Source organism: Priapulus caudatus, unplaced genomic scaffold (assembly GCF_000485595.1).
Source record: "Priapulus caudatus unplaced genomic scaffold, Priapulus_caudatus-5.0.1 Scaffold93, whole genome shotgun sequence".
Taxonomy (NCBI): Eukaryota; Metazoa; Priapulida; class Priapulimorpha; order Priapulimorphida; family Priapulidae; genus Priapulus; species Priapulus caudatus.
The window spans coordinates 324,726-341,314 of NW_014577154.1; the positions used below are offsets into that span (position 1 = coordinate 324,726).

At 44.0% G+C, this 16,589-nt stretch overlaps 3 protein-coding genes across 5 annotated transcripts in view; 2 read left to right on the top strand and 1 right to left on the bottom strand.

The window, feature by feature from the left end:
• Nucleotides 1-15,358, top strand: part of LOC106804936 (cytochrome c oxidase assembly factor 6 homolog) — a 20,140-nt gene extending 4,782 nt beyond the window's left edge. The window contains exons 2-4 of the mRNA XM_014806346.1: nucleotides 2,915-3,055; nucleotides 14,480-14,635; nucleotides 14,975-15,358. Of these exons, the coding sequence (XP_014661832.1) occupies nucleotides 14,480-14,635; nucleotides 14,975-15,070 (252 nt within the window). The 5' untranslated portion in view covers nucleotides 2,915-3,055 and the 3' untranslated portion in view covers nucleotides 15,071-15,358. The remainder of the gene's footprint in view (nucleotides 1-2,914; nucleotides 3,056-14,479; nucleotides 14,636-14,974) is intronic.
• Nucleotides 4,324-6,039, top strand: LOC106804935 (mitochondrial ornithine transporter 1-like). The gene has a single exon (XM_014806345.1). It carries the CDS (start codon nucleotides 4,352-4,354, stop codon nucleotides 5,387-5,389), a length of 1,038 nt encoding a protein of 345 aa, XP_014661831.1. The 5' UTR covers nucleotides 4,324-4,351; the 3' UTR covers nucleotides 5,390-6,039.
• Nucleotides 15,203-16,589, bottom strand: part of LOC106804932 (pre-mRNA-processing factor 39-like) — a 28,338-nt gene continuing 26,951 nt past the window's right edge. For all 3 annotated transcript variants that reach the window (XM_014806338.1, XM_014806341.1, XM_014806339.1), the window contains one exon: nucleotides 15,203-16,556. In XM_014806338.1, coding sequence (XP_014661824.1) covers nucleotides 16,416-16,556 — 141 coding nt within the window. In that variant the 3' untranslated portion in view covers nucleotides 15,203-16,415. The remainder of the gene's footprint in view (nucleotides 16,557-16,589) is intronic.

Genomic DNA, 16,589 nt, shown 5'->3' on the forward strand with positions numbered 1-16,589 from the left:
TGCTTGCACACCGGTCGGCGGGCTATATGCGGGTATAAGCCGCCGGTGTAATTATTCATCTCGCGCGCCCGCCACTCTGGCGCCGACGAGACGCTAATTGCAGTTTACTTGTAAATAAATGGATAAATAGATGGAGGGGGCAAAAACGCTACCTCTCAGCACACGCATGTGATCTGGCTAGCTTGGTTAGATGCGTAGTGGGTTCTTATACGACCTGCGCGCGATATCCTGTGACCCGGGGGGGTGCATTCATTCTGCGGCGCGTCGACAACTACAGGCGTCGATCACTGTTGGTTCGTGCGCGCACAACTAGCATGCGTTTCTGGTGGCGAGCGACGCAAGTATACTGTTATATAGTGTATTACTTTCTATATAGTGCATTTTGCCCCTGCTCAAGTATGCCCTTAGTAAATTATGAAGTATTCGGTAAGTACGCCTATTCTTGCGTATGCATTCTTTCTGTGTTTTCATTAAATCACTCATCAACTCATGTCGCATTTTTTCAACTAGCTGTTAGCAGAACACATGGAAAGAAGACAGTTTATGAGGCATCGTACTAACAATACATTCTTACCATGTCTTAATTGTGCCATTATATGTTATAACTGTCATGTTGTATTTGTTAACAGTTAGTTTCAATTGTTGGCATGAACTATAGATCACTATATTTTACGGAATTTCCTAATTTAACTGTAATTGCCCATCGTCGCAATCAATTCTTAAGATATGTTCATCATGTCACTCGACCATTATAAATCCTGTCTACACTGGAGTCTACTACATCGGCAATGCTAGGATTCTACGAACGACCGTGTTCACAACTTTGTCAATACTACACAATAGTTCGATATGCCAGTATTAGGTCACTTAATACCTCTAAAACTATATCCCTTCGCTCTGCCACACGCCTGTACCAGGAGTTCTGTCATATAGAATGTGCGACACATCTGCTCGTAATTAAGCATGTTATATACTATTGTCATAGATAGTGACTTACTTAGCATATCAAGTTCTATGTGGTAACTCTGACTTTGTAACACATGGTATTATTGTTCGTTGCGATGTATTGTTCATTGCGATGTATGTGTTTGTGCGCGTTTGTCCATGTATTGCTACGTGTTCTCGGCTTAGCTTAGTCACTCGATGGGTAATCGAGGTGGGAGCGAGTCCCAGTCTATATATAGCCTTTGTCCTTGCAGCCATTTCCATTACTGGGCAAGGTTCGCGAACGCGAGAATTTCGCAGCTTTCTGTGATTTCGCGTCACACAGCTCGTTACGAAGAGAGAAATTATTTTTTTAACAAGTGAACACTGTTCACGTCCAAATGTCTACCTCTGTGTCCCCACTAAATGCGGACTGTTCGCTGGCAGCTATGATCCGTGCGCTGGCCAATTCATTCGGCGCACGGATCCATAGCTGCCAGCGCTGCATACTGTACGTCGTAGGACGTTCCGCGGTCGCGTGCGCCTTGCGCGGAACTGCGCGCAAGATTTGCGCTTAAGCGCTTCGGATCAACATCTCCTTTGGCAACGCTTCTCTAGTATCCCGTCTCATCTGGACGCTCCTAAATTTTATTATTAGTTAAACTTCTGCGTTTTGCTACGCCACCCTAATAATAAATAAGCTGTTACTGCGCCCTGCATACATGCGTTGCGTAATGTGGTTATACACCATAGATAGGTTTGTACGTCGAGGCAGGTTGCCTATCTAAGCCAACCGAGTCGGTTAATAATTAGTGGTAGGTTTAGATTGTGGTTAGTACTAGAGTTAGGTTAGAGTTAAATAATTAGTGGTGTGGTTAGTATTAGAGTTAGGTTGGAGAGTAGGCGACTCCCTAGACTAGCATTATATTACATTTATGTAATACAACATGAACAGCGCATGCGCAGCAACTGCTCGGACGAATAGCGCATACGAACAGGTGTCCGATGCTCGGACGAATATCCACGTCCTTTTAGAATAGCCCCATCTAAAACGCTAAAACTTTGAAGACTGTACTTAGTAAGAGTATGTGTTAGAGACTTACGGCTACCGCAGTACCCAGTGCCACGGCGATAGTTCTGTAAATATGGCATGTAACAATATATCCACAATAAACCTTCATGCACTGACACTGTCACTGTGTCAAGTTTGTCATTTACAGGTATCGTCTGAATGTGTAATACCCATATGTTGCTATAGCTATATGCCCGGCAGCCGGCACCCTAACCCTAACCCTAACCCTCCTGTTTACTTGAGAAATCACCGAAAATTAAAAACTGCCGGGCATTTAGGAAATCGAAGACCGTGCCCGGAAGCCGTTGGATATTTTCGAAGTGTCGATTGCGAGTTAGTTCGCTCAGTGATCCGAAGGTAGGAGAATTGGGCTAGTTCGAATATACAGCTCTAACGAAAATCGCTTGACATTTCTAAACAAATGTAGAATACTTTGGATCACGTACGTAGTACACTGTTTACTTGAGAAATCACCGAAAATTAAAAACTGCCGGGCATTTAGGAAATCGAAGACCGTGCCCGGCTGCCGGGCATATAGCCACTTCGTATGGTAATACCGCATACCGGCAACCACTGAATGACTACCTACTCCCAACTAGCTTAATGCACTGCCAAATTGGTTAAAGAAGTTTTAAAAGTGGAAAACTAGGCTAACGAATGCATTCATTTTATTTACTCACTTCGTCCCCCTCCCTGTTCATCCCACCCTATTGGTCCCCCTCTCTCCATCCCACTCACGTTGTGCCCCCTCTCTCGATCTCCCTCCTAATCAATTTGTCCACCTCTCTTCGTCCCACTCACTTGGTCTCTCGATCCTCTCTCCATCCGATATCTCTATCGCTTCTCTCCAGTTTCTTTCTCTACCTCTCTGCTAATGCTGTGGAATGTCAAAATGAAGCATTTGAAGCAATATTTCAGGGTGAGTCTGTCCTGTCACCTGATCACCATCAGAACCTGATTACGCTTCCACAACTCCCTAAGGCAATTACCCCGAAAAACATCGTGTAGCCTACAGAAGAACAAGATTTCACTACAGTAGAAACACCGCTGCCATTTCTAGTAAGTAAAAACGTCTTCTGTTTGTACAAAAAAGCCACGTGTAGCAATTGAACAACTCCATCGCAGTTTGTGGAAACAACTACGATATTTGCTGTTGCTGTTTTATTTTGTAATATACAGCCAATTGCACATGTACCCTGTCCTTCGCTTAGTCTTGATCTACATATTATAGCACACCCACAACTAAGCCAAAAATTTCATAGAAGCTGGTTTCTTCCAATGATGTCATCTAGAAATTTATCCACCCTGATTAAGTTTTCTGCACTCTGTATATGTTTTTGCATATTAATTGGGTGTGTACCTGGTGTAGGGCCACATGGATCATGTAGTCCCGAGTAACCCCATTGCAGCCGTGGTAGAAACCTGGTTTGAACTTTTTAGTGACCTCACTCCCATATTGTTGCCAGTGACGAGTTGGTCTAGAACTAGACTGGTGTCATGTTTGACTTACTAATACGCAGTGATATAACTGAGCACTAATGCTAGTGGGCAGACCCCCTCGCCCCAAATGTGACCCCGATTGTAGGAAAACTTATGGAATGCGAACAAAACAAGGATTTGCTCGTAGTTCACATCAGATTCTTATGGCTGTATAGTGCGAGGTTAGTGTAAAATTCATTGACCGTTATTGGCTAAAGACTCGCCCTGACTAAGTTCATTGTGTGCATCAATGACTTGCACCACGAACCTAGATGTATTCCGCTATATGTACATAGCATTCATGCTTATATTCCTCAGTACTTTTTTTATTTGTAACTCAATTATTGTAATGCAACAAATATTTCTTTTACGCAATGAAGTGTTAGTAGCTACAGCGCACAGTTGTCTGGCAGCCGAAATTCTCCAGCGACTACAACACCCCTGCATACGCGTTGCCCGGCTTGGCCGCTAGAAAACGTGTTCATGAGCTGCTTTATCAGTATTCGTGGACTAGTGCTAAGGATATACCGTGCATTTCTAAATCAAGATCCACATTCTCTAGCATTTGGGAGTGTTGTTTCACATTACTGGCTGATATGTCAATGAATCTGTATAGGCTTGCTTGAGATGTTGTTCAGTAATGGGCCTGGCCCTATAATAATATAATAGTAATAAATATAAATTTATGATAGTATAAATTCTCTGTGAATGTCTACATCAATCTACCTGGTAACCTGGGCGTGCCCACTACATATGGTTAGGTAACAACCCTGTAAATAAATTTATGATTGCATTTCTCACGACTGCACATGCATGAACATAAAGGCATTCGTTTGCAATAGGTATCGTTGTAGCCGTAGCGTGTCGGCTGCGACCATGGTGCTTTTCGAAGAATGGCAAGCGTGGACACACGCGATGGAACACCATTACAGGCATGACACGCCGCAGGACTCCGCCGAGCGGCCGCAGTCCGCGCAGTGGCTCAGCCCGACATTCTGGGATGGCCCGATCGACCTCGTCGCGGGAGCACTAGGGGGCGCCGCCACCGTCTACGTCGGCCAGCCGCTCGACACGGTCAAGGTGAAGCTGCAGACGTTTCCGCAGCTGTACCGCAACGCGTACGTCTGCTTCGTGCAGACGGCGCGCGCGCAGGGCCTGCGCGGCCTCTATGCCGGCACCGTGCCGTCGCTCGCCGCCAACGTCGGCGAGAACTCGGTGCTCTTCTTCGCGTACGGCTTCTGCCAGAAGGCGACGGCATCCATGATCGGCAAGCCGAGCGCGCGCGAGCTCACCGATCTCGACAACGCGTGCGCGGGCTTTCTCGCCGCGTTCTTCTCGGCGCTCGTGCTCTGCCCGACCGAACTCGTCAAGTGCAAGATGCAGGCGCACGAGGAGATTCTGCGCAGTCAGTACGCCGGCGGCGCCGTCCCCGCGCACGCGCGCGTAAATCCGTACGGCGTCTGCAAGAGCGTCTTCCGCGAGGAGGGCGCGCGCGGATTCTTCCGCGGCCTGACGAGCACGATGATACGCGAGATGCCTGGCTACTTCTTCTTCTTCGGTGGCTACGAGGTTTCTAGGACGTTGATGACGCCGCCCGGCAAGACGAAGGACGACCTGAGCGTGTTCAGGCTGGGAGTGTGCGGCGGCATCGGCGGCTGGTGCCTCTGGCTGAGCATCTATCCGTTCGACCTGATCAAGTCGAGGATGCAGGTTCTGACAGACGACACGCGATTCGTAACAGTTCTGATGTCGTACCTCAAGCGAGGACTTCCTGGCGTGAGAGACATGTACAGGGGCCTGGGTCCGACGTTACTACGTACCTTTCCAGCCACCGGAGCCTTGTTCATAACCGTTGAATATAGTCGCAAGTTGATGCATAGCCTGACAGGAAAGGACGATGACGATTATATTTAGCAATGGTCCCCATTAATTTATTACTGGAAAAACGTCTTCGTAAGTAATCGACTATGAAACCTACGTCTGGTTGGGAAGGTTGCTTCCTAGCTGGGTTATTTTCTAATGCTGGTAAAGTAGATAAATAACTCGGTTATTAAAGGTATAGCTTCCCTCGACCTTTCGACGTAAATTTGTGTAACAAACCACTGTAAAGACGTCAGTAATTAACCCGCTACACTTTAACTGAACGTTAGCTTTGAAAATAAAATCAATTGTGGCAAGTGTGCGGAGCGGAACTTAATAACCTAATTTGGTCAGGTCGTTTCTAGACAGTGACCTGGTAGGCATCTAAGCCAACTGTGCATGCCCACAGTATCTCATTATAACTCAACTGGGTAACCAGTTTATTATATAGTTATAGATAAATATATTATATAGATATAATCTATATAATCTAATACGAAACGTATGTTTTTACCATTACTAGAATGGTTTTATATTGGTGAATACACGACCACTTATTTCCATTTACGCAGGTTTGCTCTTTCAGTGAGTGCCTCTTCAATGCATTCAATACATTATGTTGAGACTGAATGCATAAAACAAACTAGAAATGAGCAGTTGTCGCCAACTACATGTATCCCCCGTGATCTAGTATGAATGGAATATCTCTGTAAGGACGTAGAAGGCAGGTAAAGTTAAATAAGTCCCAAAGACAAAGGTTTGTTAGACAACTGGTCTGCCTCAGATGTGCAAGTATATGGAATCTGGTTAAACCCATCTGGACGGCGGGTAATATGGTATATATATATATATACAAATATATGCCTCCATTACACTGACAAGCAGGAAATATTGTTGGAACTACTTATCCATATTGCAATGCTTTTGCATCTAATTATGCATTTGCATGAAAGGTGCCATAATTTCATTTAATAATTTCATTTTCCTTTAGCTTTTGCAGTTTTTACCCGATCTCGGATCATCTTCAAATTTGGCATGAAAGTGCGTTATGGTAAAGCGAAGACGCCAATCGTTTTTGGTGTGGGCGGAGTCATCGTTGGCATGGTAACAACATTTTTGTGGAAATATTGTAGAACCTGTAACTTGTGCTGTTTTTACCCGATTGTCATGGAATTTGGAATATAACATGTCCTATATATATATATATTGGTCCTGTGTGCCAAATTTCATGACAATCGGGTAAAAACTCCAGAAGTTACAGGTTCTAGAATATTTCGACAAAAAATGTTGTTACCATGGAACTGATGACTCCGCCCACACCAAAAACGATTGGCGTCTTCGCTTTACGATAACGCACCTTTATGCGAAATTTTAAGATGATCCGAGAAGAACTGCAGCCGGTAGAGCGCTCACAAGGAAATCTCTGCGGCGACGGCGGCGTGACGAGGCCAAATCCATAGTATCCCCCCGAACTCGTTCGGGGGATACAATAATATATCATTCAAGGTTGCTAGAGTAGAGGCTGTTATTATGTAATAAATGTCCATGTACTTAGGTATATAGGAATTGCCTTGAGGGGAATTGCTTTAGGATTTTGCTGAATGGGTTTTTATAGTGCTGCACGGAATTTATTCACATATAGAAATGTGAATATTAGGTGTGGTATAGTTGTATCACCCGAACGAGTTCGGGGGGATACTATGGATTTGGCCTCGTCGCACCACCGCCGCCGCAGAGATTTCCCTGTGAGCGCTCTACCGGCTGCAGTTCTTCTTCAAATTTCGCATGAAGGTGCGTTATCGTAAAGCGAAGACTCTTTTGTCAAGATAAACGAGTGGAGTGACAACAAAGACACTGACTTGTGACAAACGATCCTTTATTCAGCCATGATGATTTGCGCGCCCTTTTCATGCGTTCATATGTTAGTTCATAGAGGGCGACACTGCACAGTAGTGTACCAACATCACATCTCCCTTTCTTTAAGATTGATAGACAGTCACTGAGTCTTTGAGATGAATGGGAGACTGTATTGAAATCTTTCGATTGAATCACATATATACTTCCGAATAAACCAACTGTTAACTTTTCAACTAAATGTGGTCTCACTCATTTTGAGCATCATAATGAATTGAATCTGTTGAAAACAAACAAGCCTCATATAACTTGGTGTTAGTTCAGTTCTTAGCAACGTCTGTACTAAGTGAGGCTAAGAGTAGAATAATAAGTCCAAAACCCGAGGACTAATGTAAACCTGGCAAAATATAACTGCCATGAACTCTGAATAGAAAGGCTAGTAACCTGTCCTGCCTTGAATCTATATAACACTAGAGTCACCGGTTGTGACTCTGCAAGCAATGAGCAGCGATCCGCCTACACTCATACTAAGCTTGCAATGCAGACCCAAAACGCAAAAGTTTAGGTGTCTGCATATCTTGGGTTTGGCTTTGATACACGGCCAGACCTTGTAACATACGTGGGAGGCTCCCTTGCGACACTAGAGCCACCACTAGCAGGTTTCCTCTCCCATGCTGGAGGCGATTCCAACCTTGGAGGCGGAGAGTCCGGGGAGTCTGTCTCTGGTAGCTTATTGATCTGGACTCGATTTCTCCTGAATTGTCCTGTAGGTGTGTTCACCACGTAAGACCGATCATGCACCTTGTTGTCGACGACTCCCGTCTCCTGACGACCTGGCAGGTAGACTTCTTGGCCTTCTTCCAACGAAGGGAGATCTCTAGCACGATGAGACCTGTCGAAGTTGATTTTCGACTGCATCCGGATATGCTCTTCCTTTCCACGGAGAACAACGGGATCAGGAACAGCTGGTAGCAGCTTCTCAGGAACCATAGGAATTTTGGTCCTGATACGACGATTGTACAAGAGTTCAGCTGGGCTAAACCCGCAAGCTAGAGGTGTGCTACGATAGCACAGCAACGCCGCGTAGGGATCTGCAGCGGAACTGAAGCCAGACCTTTGCAGCGTTCTTACGCTCTCTCTTACCTGCCCGCATTTCCTGAAGAATGGTGAGGACTTTCATGGTTAACATGCTGGAACCCGTAGTCGCGTGCGAATCTAGAAACTCATCTGGCAGTGTACCTGGGCCACCATTACTCACTCATAGAGTCTGCCGGGAAACCCCTGCTAGCAAAGAACGATTGAGATGGAGTGACCGTAGTCTGACTGGTCAATCTGTGTGAGTCGCGCCACCTCTATGAATCGCGAGTAGTAATCAACTTGACTATCAGATACTGATCTTTCTGAATTCGTACAGTCCGTCGCGACTTTTTGCAAGGGGCCTGGTAGGCATAACGGAGGGAGAAGCGGGCTCTCCACTCGGATTTCGGCTTAGCTTTGCTTACAAAACGTGACAATTTTTCACAAGGTCTCGATTTTGACGGGAAATGCCCCGGCCACCAAAAACCGACTGTAGAGTTACTGGCGGCATTCACAATCCCTTTTTGATGCCCTTTTGTTGCGGAGATCCAACATCTCCAGACGAAGGGATGAGGGCACGAGATGCCGGAGAGAGCGATACAGTAGTAGACCTTGAACGAATTGGTCAGATCTGCCTGGTTAAGCCCAGTATTGCTGGCCAGCATAATGAAGTCAGTTGGCACTTGGCAGGCCAACCATTTTCCACGTACGTACGTCAGTTGCCGGGCATAGCTCGTCCTGCCAACTGATGTTCACGAATCTGTCGCAGGCTAGCGCGATGGCACCCTGCCGTGACACGGTCGTAGCACGGCCACGTTGTCAATCCACGAGGTTATCATACGCGTGGTCTCTCACAAAGATCGTAATCCTTGCCTTCCTTGGCAGGTTGTGGTCGTTCGCACGTGAACAGAGTGGTCGCGATATAGCGCTTGTTTCAGGCACATTACTCGATATCATAGCGAAGAATCGCATGATTTCGCATACGGCCATACGCTGCTAATACGCGTGCGGCAGTTTCTTCCAGAGATTCGATCCGAGTAGCGAAATGAGCGGCTTCTCGTCCATCTCAAGCGTGAAACGGAGCCCAATTCAGATGCCTCGACGACAGATGCCAGGTGAGCCAACGCTTCCTTCTCGATCTGTGGTTTGCTGGTTTCTGCTGCGGAGCGAGTGATCTAGATGCGAAGGCCACGGTCTTCCACTGATCGTCCGAGTCCTTTTGCAGTCCTTGATAGACAGCCCGAGTCCATATGAGGGAACTGTCGCAGTGACGCGTATCTTGCGAGAAGGATATACGAGCTATGAGCCACTGCCGCAGCACGAGATCAGCTCCTTGACGTCTTCGAAAAAGCATTTTCTCCTGCCAGCCGGACCCAAACCCAGTCAGTCTTCACAAGATAACACCTGTATGCAGCAGATCCGTGTGTGTCGCGAGGTCTGGGAGAAATTCCCCAGATGATTCACCATGTCCATAAATCTTCGGCAGTCCTGGACATTAGGTGGTCTAGGCAGCTTGGAGTTAGCTTGACTTTACTAGGTCTACCTTTGATACACTGTTGCCGACTACGTTGACCCGCAAAAGGTATTTCGCGAAACTCTGAAGGACACACTTGGCACGATTTAAGGTGTGACCCCGCTTCGGCTAGCTTCTGTAAAGAACTTTCTCAGGTGGATCGTCATTTACTTCACCCGGTTCTCAAACACTACAAAGTCATCCAGATTGCATACAAACGAGTCACGTAGAATCCTATGTATTTGACACTGATAATGTTCTGGTCCGGAGTTTAGTCCCGAATGGCAAACGCTGGTTAACAGTAACGACCAAATGGAGTATGAAACTAGTAAGAAGGTGAGACTCCTCGTCGGCCAATTGATCTGAGATAAACCCCCTGTTAAGCGTCAATTTCGAGAACACTTCCGCACCTGCCATTGACAAGGACATGGTCGACGGTGGGCAACTGGGATGCTCACGTAATTACGATCATTGAGTTTCGTGAAATCCAGCAACCCTGATGCTACCATATACGCTTTGGAACCACCACCTATAGCGCGCACACCAGTCATGTGGCTGTGTCACTTTGAGTACTGACACCCTATAGATTTCCAAGCCGCAATCCAATGTCCTTCCCCTTAGCCATTAGCGGAATAGCACACGTCGAGGTACGCGGGAACTGCGAATGGTGTCCGCCCTCTGCGCATGTTGATCTTGTATTGGATGCTGGCATTTCTCCCAAGCCCCTTGAAAAGCTGAGGGTAGTCGGTCGATTACTGACACATGAAGTTGCACTTAGTCAGGATCACAACTTAGTGAGCGGCTTAGTTAGCCGCAGAGGCACACCACATGACGTAAATTTTGTCTGCACAGGGTTTTCTCCTTGCTACGTCGAATGGGTGCACTGGAAAGTACGAGAGTGGCAATGGCTTCCTGCTAGACCTCTGAGCGTCCTGCGAGTAGGAACAGCATTCGTCTATGGCTCCTTTGAAATGTTTCTCGTCGCTCTCACACGCACCTAGGATATAACGTTTTACATCTGCCACAGGTATCGACACAAACTGATCGTATGAGCGCCAATCTACGTCAAAGTCACAATCCACTGATCGGATCGGAATTATAACCCTGCTGATCCACACGCCGAGAAATGCATCGCCCTGATCAAGCATCGATTCCAAAGAAGTCAGATTGAGTGACTTCATGTACGCCCATGCGCATTCGACTGAGACTGCTACACATTTTTCGGCCACAGATGACCAAAATGTCCCTTGTGACCCGCACTTGGAACAGTTTTTTCTCTAGCTTGGACAAAAACTTTCGATCGTTGGGGCCCTCTTCCACAGTATTGGCAAGGATCACCACGCTGGCGCTGCGACTACCATGGAATATGATGAAACCACCGTTTTCTTCCCCCTCTTCGGTCATGTGCTTCGATTGCCTTCTTGAATGGCTTCCTCCTCGACTGCACCCCACATCTGCAGCGAGCGCCTTGAGCAGGACTGGGACGCAGCTTTCCGCGATTTTCTTGAAGTATAGAGACCGTGGCTTCATATGACCGGCACAGCGAGAAGTGCTTTTCCAACGTGGAGTTTCGTTTTTCATACAACAGTTTTTCTGAGCCAGCGAATCCCTGATACCATGAGAGCTATCCCTCTAATGAGGAGAATCTTCAATGTACCAAATTACCAGTTTCTCCAGAAAGCTTGAGCTTAACTCAAAATAGAAAGTCATTACCTTCTCACCTGCGTTTCTGCACCCGAAGGTGAAAAGGTAATGTTCGTAGGTCTCCGTTCTTTCGTTCCAACACAGAGAGTTTTCATTTTCTCCATGACCGTTTGTGTATGTCAGTTTTGTCTCTGTCGGCCCAAAAGTCAGCGAGTGTATAGGCCTTCAGAGCGCTCTTTGGAGAAGGCATGGCACCAGGGTTGCGGTCGTATTTTCGCATCTTTTCTCTTTGAAAAGTCCTGAACAAAGTGTATAGTTCGTCCATACCTGTTCAAACAGTTCCCAATCTTGAGCACGATTTTGATTGGCATCCGAAAGATCGAATTTTTCCGGGAACGGAACACCACCGCAAGCCATTTTCCTTCGATGAAAATACGAAAACTATACTGGACGAAAGTTCATGCTGTTTTCCAGCACTTCTGACACCATCTTCTGTCAAGATAAACGAGTGGAGTGACAACAAAGACACTGACTTGTGACAAACGATCCTTTATTCAGCCATGATGATTTGCGCGCCCTTTTCATGCGTTCATATGTTAGTTCATAGAGGGCGACACTGCACAGTAGTGTACCAACATCACAAAGACGCCAATCTTTTTTGGTGTGGGTTGTCATCGTTGCCATGGTAACAAACTTTTTCTAGAACCTGTAACTTCTGCAGTTTTTACCCGATTGTCATGAAATTTGGCACACAGGACCAATATATACATATATATATATATATAGGACATGTTATATCGGCCCTGTGTGTGCCAAATTCCATGACAATCGGGTAAAAACAGCACAAGTTACAAGTTCTACAATATTTCCACAAAAATGTTGTTACCATGGCAACGATGACTCCGCCCCCACCAAAAACGATTGGCGTCTTCAGTTTACCATAACGCACCTTGGCATCTTGGGGAGAAGGTGTGCACAGTACCATAAACCAGGTCACTGCGACCTTCATTTCACCTTTACCTTGACCTTGATCATATTGCCCTTCCGCTCTGTAACTCGGCCCCTAATTCACCTAGCGCTACCAAACTTGGTATGCTTACACATCTTGGGGAGAAGGTCTGTCGCATACCAAAACCACCACTGCCCTTGACCTTAGTTTGACCTTGGCCGTCGACTTACATTTCTTCTTCGGCATCCTAGGGTAACCAGATTCCATATACTTGCACATCTGAGGCAGACCAGTTGTCTAACAAACCTTTGTCTTTGTGACTTATTTAACTTTACCTGCCTTCTACGTCCTTACAGAGATATTCCATTCATACTAGATCACGGGGGATACATGTAGTTGGCGACAACTGCTCGTTTCTAGTTTTTACTTGTTTGCATGGGTTTGTAATCTAATCAATTAGGTATGCAGTAACTAGCACAATATGCATTAAATTTCCTTTTCTGGAAATTGTAGTAGATACAGTGAGCGTTTCAGAGATGTCATCTTTTAGCAATCATGTATATTTAAGAATGAGTCGTGATATATTTAAACCCCTAGTAAATAATAAGAGGTGTTATATTATAATTATTTGAACGGAATGCTTTATGGTGACTCCAGCCGAGATATCGATTACATATATTTATTGTTAAAAATAATGTATACCTCTTGGTAGTGACTCATTTCATTTTTTGCTCTTCACATTCTTTTAGAAACCTTTCTGAGGCTTTCTCTTAACAGTGCTATGCATTAGAAATATTTATGCGCAAAACTGGACACCAAAAGACATTCCATTTCAAGTACATTTCTTTCTTATGGGAGTACATCATATATGACGACTGAATGGTTTTCTGCTGTTTTTGCTCATCATCAGTAGATATAAGATTGAAGTTGATGTTAACAGTCGCAGGTTCTCAACATTATTATTAGCTGTTAAATAGCAAAATAAATGTAAGATAGCACTTGTTTTAAGCTTGATGTGATTTACTGCGAGTTCCATATTATAGTATAGTATATTATACTAAACCCAGTTTCATATATAATATTTACAAAAAGGAACTCTTGGCTACAATTTGCAAGTGTGCAGTAGTTTTGTATGCATTACAATGATAATAATTGCAGCGAAGTCGCTCGTTTAGAAGTTGCAGGCATAGTTTGCAGGAACAACATATACTTGTGTATTCACACGTTTTCCTTAAAGAATTGGTTTGTTTAATCAACTGTATATTGAAGTTGATGTGTTTTGGACTCTGTCTTATAATTAATTAATATATTAATTATTCAGCAGTTTCACTGTGTTTATGTATGAACAAACTATATTCTATTTTAATTATTGGTGAATGCTCTGCAAAGACATCTGGTACTATGTACGTCTCTCATCAATGAATTGATGGAAATATGATGATTAGACCTTGTGTAGAATGAATCACTAATTAGAAACGTCAATGGTATGATCATTCAGCTGATTATTACAAGTGATTTATAGCGCTATTATAGTACAAAGAATTTATACTGCTATAGGAATTTATTAGGCCCACTACCACCCATGTACATGTACGTGAATCAGACGTGATGTATAATTCAATGATGATCTTTTTATCATTGGCGGTAGTTTCTATACTTGTATATCGAAATGTGCCAACAATGTTGTTTTGCTGTTAAATAAAAACAGGTTTTATATAAAACCAAGATTATATTCAGATTTTGTACACGCTTACACTTTCATTTTAGTAGGTCTCAGGGGAGAGATAGTGAATATAGAAATAAGTGGTGGATATAGAAATCAGTTAACCCTTCCCCTAATTCTAAAATAAAACAAAATTAGCCAAAAATAATAAAAAATAAAATAAATAAGAGACAAAATTAGCCAATCAGAGCTGTCCCCTAGCGGATCACTATCTCTCCACTGTGCAAAGTTCCTTTATTCACGCCGTCTCACGGTAGCGTATTCTATGGCCATTGTTAAACACTACCTTTAGAAGTTCCTCGACATCATCTATACTCTCATCAAACGCTGCCGTTGCTACGAGTCGAAAAAAAGTGCCCATGCATTCACTTTCTATGTCTGCAGATGTCAGATAAACCAGCGCCACCGCTGAAGGCGGAAAGAAAGAAGTGCTGGGACGCACGTGACCTCTTCTGGAAATGTCTCGACGAAAACGGCGGAGATAGTGGAAAATGCAAACAGTGGCGGAAAGGGTATGAGGAGGCGTGCCCCGCGTCATGGGTAGGTGTACGCAACATTATACGGACTTCGTTACCATGGTTACGTGGTGGTGCTGGCAAAACAGGCCGGTGTGGAAGAAATATTGTTAACAATAATCCATCGTGAGGATTGCGTTGTAAATAGGATATCTTGGCGACATAATGTAAATAGACCACCTAGCTGCTAGAAAAAATTAGCAAGGAAACGTAATGACAACATAGCAAGGGACACAAACTAATGATAGAACACAAGGGGCTCGTTATAGCAACGTGGACATATTTGTTGCATAGCTTTGTGAATTTATCCGAGTGAGACCGCACTCCAATAAAAAATTTGCATGTGTTCTCCAACTGTCTACAGGTTACCCACTTTGACAGAAAATGGAAGTTTGACAAATACAAGCAAAAACTGGAAACTGAGGGATACGAACCAATAACGGATTCAAAAGCAACATGACAGGCCACTATCTAGAGGCATTTTATACATGTTATTTCGTTTAACAATGATTTACGTCGACGTTGTATTGCAAACTTTATGATTCCACCAGAAACAATTCATTCAGATTCCATGCAAGAAAATTATGCCATGTAATTTTAGCAAATCAGCATCATTTATTTACCTGGAATTACACTTGAACAAGTTGTGATAATACAATTGTTGGAGTAACTAATTTGACTAAAGCCCTACAGTCTTGAATATTGTAAATTATAAGAAACAAGAAATAAACTAGTTTATGACATAAGATATTTGCCTGAAACTATTTTGATATTGATTGAAATGCAAGAGATTTGAGGCAATTGTAGTTTAAAAAGACATTAAGAATGACAGTGAGAGTATGCATTGTCTATTATGAGTCACATTTCACTTGATAGTATATTGTAAAATTTTGACCTGGATTCATAAACACCATTTATATTATTTTCTAATTGAATTACTAAAAACAAATTTCAGCTGTCAACAAACATCAAGATGTTCATGTGCATCAGAATGAATTACATCCACAGCATCTGATCAGGATAAATCTATCATGTTACAAAATCATACAACATTGTAGTTCTAATTTGATGATCAAAGAACTTGGAATGTTTAGGATTCCATTAATCTCGTTTACTCACTAAACCAGAATCGTAAAAGACAAAAGTGGAGTGCGTTGCAAATAAACGTTGTTTACTGCCCGTTACTCCCCCAAAGTGCGATACATTTACACACAGGTGTACACCAATCCAACACACCGGTGAGTCTGCACACATTCTCAAACGAGATTTTGCTACTCGCTGTCCTAAGAATTATGACAGAAAGAGCTTTCGCTATGTAAACAAATGAATGCAATATGCAAAGTATTCCATGTCAAGGTAGTGTCCTAGGGGGATAATAAACACGAGGGCTGCCTCGAAATGCATATGCCGGAGGCAGTTGGTTCCATCAGTTTATGGCTTTTACGCAAAGTTCAGTAGAAAACTGGACGTTTGCATTCCACTGGAATATTTACCACGAAAAATATATCACACGATATTAGTTGTGTGTCAATATTTCCATGTTCTAATTCCCCAAGTATAGAATTCCAACCAAAAATCGGGGAAAAATTGGTGCACCTTCAAACAGGTCGGAGCTGGTATAAAATTGTTGCCCAAATTAAAGTCTGACAGTACTCTCCGCTCTTCCCATTTACACAACATTAAGTAAATGGCAAACGGTCACTCAGATCGTAAAACTATCGAGGGCTAAATAAAAGAGCGAGAAACATCGTAACGGCTTTCCCGTTAACTACCACACGTTACTGTTGCCATCTGCATTGCCGTGGTTACTGTCCGTAGTAACTGCCCCCGTACGGCTGCCCGCTGTATCCATATCCCGGCGGTGGTTGGTTATAGTTTTGCTGGCCACTGTATCCAGAGGTCGGCTGACTGTAGCCTTGATTGTAGCCCTGATTATAGCCATAGGCCTGAAATGGGGACGTGAACGTTGAACCAAAGAT